This window comes from Coptis chinensis, chromosome 2 (genome assembly GCF_015680905.1).
Source record: "Coptis chinensis isolate HL-2020 chromosome 2, ASM1568090v1, whole genome shotgun sequence".
Taxonomy (NCBI): domain Eukaryota; kingdom Viridiplantae; phylum Streptophyta; class Magnoliopsida; order Ranunculales; family Ranunculaceae; genus Coptis; species Coptis chinensis.
In genome coordinates, this window is record NC_141457.1 from 112803474 (window position 1) to 112809473 (window position 6000).

Below are 6000 nucleotides of genomic sequence, written 5' to 3' on the forward strand. Positions count from 1 at the left end.
TAAACTAACTTCAAATAATAAACTTTTAATTAAACCTAAAAAAAAGTTAAAGTTTTATCAATGCTTGATGTTTCCTTTTATAGAAAAAAATTTAAATGAGTAATTAATATAAATATTTCATAATGCATATTTGTATTTTTATAATAATTTAATATAAAACCTATTCATAGGACACGTTAAAAAATCTTTTACAAATATGGAAACAATCAATCTGTTTTAGTGATTTATCAATTAAGTGTTTATTATAAACTATTAAATGTTTTTTAAGATAATTTCGTTTGAAAATTCTATTATATTTTGAATTTATTCAATAATTTGAATTTGATATTATCTTCGATTCTAAAATCTTTACATTGGACATTCTCACACACAGAATATTTAATAGATTCCGGGCGTATAACCGGATCCAAAATCTAGTAACTGTCTACAATACAACTTGATGAAACCTGAGCAATTCTATTCATTCCGTTGAACGGGCTTGAAACAGTTAAACAAGTTGATTTAGATGGGCCAAGCAGAAAGCCACAAACGAAAATGACGGTACACCTGAAACACGTGATTGACCGACGTTAGTCGGTCGGAGTGACTCACATATATACCAATCAACCAAACCCCACCATAGATCACAAGTCACCATAGATACACCCACGTGTCGACATAACAAACGTGTCATGAACCTACTGACACACCTAAACCCTTGGACTTTTATTGGCCCGCTCAAAAACCATAAAAACAATCAACAAGTTCAATTCAGCAGAAAAAACACGCTTCTTTTCTTCTCTCTTTCTTTTCTTTCAGGGTTTATACACAAAACTGGGAGAAGAAAAATGAGCGGCGGGCTAGTTAAAAGCGGAAGAACGAAAAGAGCGTTGTTTAAGACAAGTTCAATTTATGATTACTTAAATGTGTTTAACGAAACTTCATCAATAGTTTTGTGTAAACAGCAATATACGAGAAGTTTTTATTCTAAGTTTCCTTTGCTGTTTAGGAAGTTTAAGGATACAGCAATTTCCACGCCTTCTTTATACTCTTCTTCTTCTTCTGCTTCTTCTACGTCGTCGTCGGTGTTGTCTTGGTTTGTAGAGAATGGGTTTGTAGGGTGGTACTTGGGTATGATAAAGTCTCACCCTGTTTTGACCAAAAGTGTTACTTCTGCTAGTATTTACACTGCTGCTGATTTTACTTCTCAGGTAAAAATAAAGAACCCATCTTTTTATCTTCCAATGTAGTTAGGTTGGTAGTGAGTTAGGTGATGGTTAAACTTTCATGCTTACAATGACCAGAGAACTTGAATCTCAAACAAATTGAAGAATTTTGTAATGCATGAATGAAAAAAAATTTACTTTGACAATGGAGACCACTACAAGCTTGGTGAAATGTATCAAGCGTCTTTAACCAATTTAAGTTTAGTGGGTCTAGAATATTTGAAATAATTTCATTAAGAGTTAAGAGGAAAGTAGATTATGATTTCAGTTCTGCCCAGTGAAGCCCGGTAAGGCGAATAAACTAGTCTCTATTTCTTTTTCTCCTTTATTGTCTTAGAATGATTGCATTTGTCATCTTGTATTGTTTATTGTTGGGAAAAAAAAATGAACACAAATTTTCTGTTTCAACTTATTGCAAATTACTTAATCTCTTCATGTATGTGATGCTACTTGTACCGTGACCGCAAGTTGTACATATGATTAGTTATTTAATGAATGATTTCAACTCCATTTGACACCATTTTTAATTGCTTTTTCTTTTTTTTTTTTTTTCATCAGAGACTTACAGCGACATCTTCAGAATCATATGATTTATATAGGACCCTTCGTATGACTGGATATGGCCTGCTAATTGCTGGACCATCAATGCATATCTGGTTTAATTCCATGTCAAAAGTCCTGCCAAAGCGGGATGTACTAACTACTTTGAAGAAGATTTTTGTGGGACAGGCTCTCTACGGGCCAATTATGACTGCTGTTTTCTTCTCCTCAAACGCAGGACTCCAAGGTATATGACTCTGCTGATGAAAATTTTAAGACAATGACTCATATTTTAATCTCAGCATGTGCCATGCATGATTAGAAAAAATTTTTTGGTTGCTTTGCAGTTATCTGAATGTGGAATCATTTTTTATTTTGTATATATGATTGATTGTAGTGGGCATCATGCTTGAAATTTGGAGTAGAATAGAAAGGAGTAGAAAATTTATGTAAGAAGAGTTTTGGTAGAACTTAAAATGATTTTAAGTTACCGAGCCTTTGTCTTGTAATGATTTTGAGTTATTTTCCTTGTTACTTAAAAATGGCTCTTGTATGAAACTTAAGTAAGGTCTCGCAAGGTGGTTGTACTAGTAAAGCAGGTGGCAAACGCCAAAAGAAACCATATTAGCCAGTCCCATCCTTCAATGATTTGGATGGGTATGCTAAAGGTTTGTTACATAAATTGAGCAAGGGGTTCGAGCTGTTGTGGTGTTGTGCAGTTGGAGTGTCCTCATACTTAGTAACTGGAGTTTATGAGCTAATAACTATGAGAGGGTAGACGAAGATGAAAAGGACGATAATAGGCAACAATGATGGGCGACGAGTTTTAAAATTCTCTTTAGGACTGCTCACTTTTTAAGTTGTTGCTTTAGATTTCACTTCTTTGTTGGACAAGTGGACAACTGAAGAAAACATAGAAGTAAAGAAAGTGCCAGTCAATCTACCTGTGCCCTAATCTAAAATAATTTCAACTTGAAAGGATCCTAGACTTCTATGGGATTCGGACTATCAGCCTGTGATCATATGGCATGTCATCTGTGGTCTTTGTATTAAGAGCATAAGCGCTAGTTACTCTTTGCTAATAATGTCCCCTTTGGTTAGGCTCGTGGTCTCTTACTATTGGTCAATACCATTTTTTGGATATGTATTGGTAACCCTAAAATCTTGCTTCTTAGGTTTGGCATTTGTCCCTGATGCAAGAATAGATGCTGATATAAAGACGACAATTTTGTAGACACTGAGGTAGAATTTCCTTGTAAACAGAGAATAGGAGGTTTACTACAAAATGGCAAAATGCTTATTTCTGGTGTTTTATCCCTTTTGAGTATCAGTATCTGAAACGCATACGTGAACCACAAAGACGGTGCTGGTCAATTTTATAATCTTAAAATTTAACTGTAGGTGATATTGCAGTTACTATGAACAAATAAAAATATGGAATAATAAGTAAGTATTTAAACTTCTCTTACATGTGAATTGGCAGTTTGCATGAGTAGTGCATGAGTTAGCCATTTACTTTAGTATCTACATGAAACTCAACTAATTTGTATTTCTCTTGCTCTGTTTGATATGATCTCCATTAATAGCACCTACACTTGCACAGTTGAAATGTAAAACGTTAGATGGTTTCATTGGAAGACACATTTCCTTAATACATTAAATCTTGGTTGAGGCTTACTTACCACGTTTGACAACACAGGTGAAAATGGTATAGAGATTGTTGCCAGATTGAGAAGAGACTTGCTCCCCACTCTGAAAAATGGCCTTCTTTATTGGCCAGTGTGTGATTTCATCACATTCAAATTCATCCCGGTCCCTCTACAGGTAACTGTCCACTCTTTTCTCTCCATGTTACTTATAGCAACAGAAGGATGGCGCAATACTGTGTTTGTTTTTGCATGCTTAGTGTTGAGTAGATGGATGCACCACAACATCATTCTGTTATTTATTTTCTTGACGTTATAGTGCATGTTGATGGGTAGATGGATCCACCACAATTTTGAAGGAAATATCCTGGGCCAATCGGTAGTGTCATATGTTCTTGACTATTTTACCTTTGACTGTTGTTAGACTGCTCACTATATGTTTCCTCCACGAGCAAAGTCTCTTATACTGCCTCTGCGGCTTCTCGAATGGTTTAGTAATTATCCTTGGTTCATGTCCCTTCTCTAATGAGTATGTCCAGAATCTCCATGATCAAAAGTCACAATTTTGGTCTTACACTGCCTTCCCCCCCAACTGCGAACTTCTCATAATTTTTTTCCCTCAGTGAAGGAAATATACAGTGCTATCCTGTATACTTGATACATTTAATCTTGATACATGCACCGTTAAAGGCCAAAAAATGTAATATTGCACACACCATTCACTCTTACGTGTCTTCATAATGAGGATTACAGATTACAATGGCTTACCAATCCTTATATCTGAATTAGTTAATCACTTATCCTCCTAAAATATTGATGCTTACTGTTCATTCCATTTATGTATCTCTTGTTTATCTATTTGCTTAATTCCTTCTCTTACAGCCATTGATTAGCAACTCATTTGCATATTTGTGGACAATATACATAACATACATGGCAAGCTTAAAGAAAGTTGACCGAGGGAAAATCGCTATCGATTGATTTGGTCTCCCTATGTGATGGTCTTATATGATCTGCTGCTGACTCCATGACTCCACCAACAAAAGGCATCGATTGGGCTGTGATTGAGATAGATTTGATTGCTATCTCTTCTAGGCACATGTCTGGAATTATCTGTTCAACCATTCCAGCAATTGGAAGAAGTCAGGATACTGGATGCAGGCAGGAACGATCATTTATGTTGATTATCTCTGAAAATCAAGTTCAGTTTCCGTAGCAATGAAAAATAACAACTGTCTTACACATTTAGATACATTATTTTGTTTTGTTGCGACCCAAAAATAAAAGAAAAAATAACAGAAAATGTTAATTATATGCTTCCTTTTGAGGATCAAAGACCTTGTAAGAGTTTCCATTCTTTCTACCCTGTAAAGACGTTTAGTGGTTGGCTATGAGTTAGTTCCTTGCAAGTATAGTGACAAGACCTTTTGTGTAATGGCTGACCCTCTTTTGTTTTGGAACCACGTGAGTTTTGAATAGGAAGAGAGTGATGACTCGTAAAGGGACAGGCAGCAGGCAAGCAGAGCTTCACCTTGATGCTGTAGGTGGACCTTGAGAGGATGTGCTACCTAACAAAGACACACTGGTGATCACTCAAGCTGTCGTGTAGATAATGTCACATGTTATCTCATTGAAGGATTACGCCTGACTTTTGGACAATCTATAATGTGCTCTCTTAGAAACTTGGTTCGCAAGGGTTGAAATAATGGTCTGGATAATTAGATCCTGGCCATGGTAATAATAGTAGAAGAAAGAGGTGTTAATGCCCTTTCTACAAGTTCAGTCAGATTACAGTTCAGAATCGATGATGGAAGCTGTTGGTTTGAGAGTTGATGCTTAAGAGCTGCTTGTGCCAGTAAATCAGTAATTAGTGCAACATGCCAGAACTAGATCTAGGGTAACGCTGTTGAGCCTGTAAAACATATATGCATGTAGTAGCCACTAGTCCGCTACTAGCCCGTGTGACCGTGTGGGAATCTTGATTTGAAATCATTAGCCCAGGAATTTCTTCAATAGGCAAAGGACCAGCATGGTTACAGGTTTGCATGTATTCGAAAGTACAACTATTTTTGTGGTAACATGATATCAAAGGGAGTTAATCCTCACGTTATAGATCTGAATCCCAAAGAGAATTCAACGAGATTGGGTGCTGCCCCACACAAATTACCTTGTGCGGCAACCCTCTCTGGATCCGGACTCTAAGTATATTGTACATACTAGTTATTTCATGGAATACAACATCACACGAATGCGATATTAGTAGTGCAGGTGCCGAATTGATTAAGGGTCCTATTAGTGCCGGACCCCAATTTATATTGGGGGACTCCCAAAAAAAAAAAAAATTATTACAAGTATGCTATTGGTTTCAAAAAATAAAAAAAAAAATAATTATTACAAATATGCTATTAATCCCTCAAAAATGAATTCAAACCCCAAACTTAAACGAATCCGGTTTAAAAATTTTTTTTTATTTAAGTCCCAATGCTTTATTTGGTCAAATTGTTTTGGGAAACTTAATCCCAAACTTAAACGGCCAGGTCGTTTGAATTTAGTCCCAAATGATTTAATCCAAATCACACCGCTTGAGTCGTTTGAGACTTAAACGACTC

At 35.9% G+C, this 6000-nt stretch overlaps 1 protein-coding gene across 2 annotated transcripts; it reads left to right on the top strand.

Annotated features, from left to right (window-relative positions):
- The first annotated feature begins 642 nt into the window (after positions 1-642).
- LOC147520826 (protein SYM1-like) lies at positions 643-5645 on the top strand. 2 transcript variants are annotated; one of them, XM_086592325.1, is made up of 4 exons: positions 643-1190; positions 1764-1992; positions 3445-3569; positions 4274-4803. In XM_086592325.1, exons 1-4 carry the CDS (start codon positions 672-674, stop codon positions 4370-4372), a joined length of 972 nt encoding a protein of 323 aa, XP_086448451.1. In that variant the 5' UTR covers positions 643-671; the 3' UTR covers positions 4373-4803. The 2 variants fall into 2 exon arrangements, with proteins under 2 accessions (XP_086448451.1, XP_086448452.1); XM_086592326.1 differs by lacking the exon at positions 4274-4803 and adding an exon at positions 4871-5645 and having other exon boundaries at positions 728-1190.
- Positions 5646-6000: the final 355 nt, after the last annotated feature.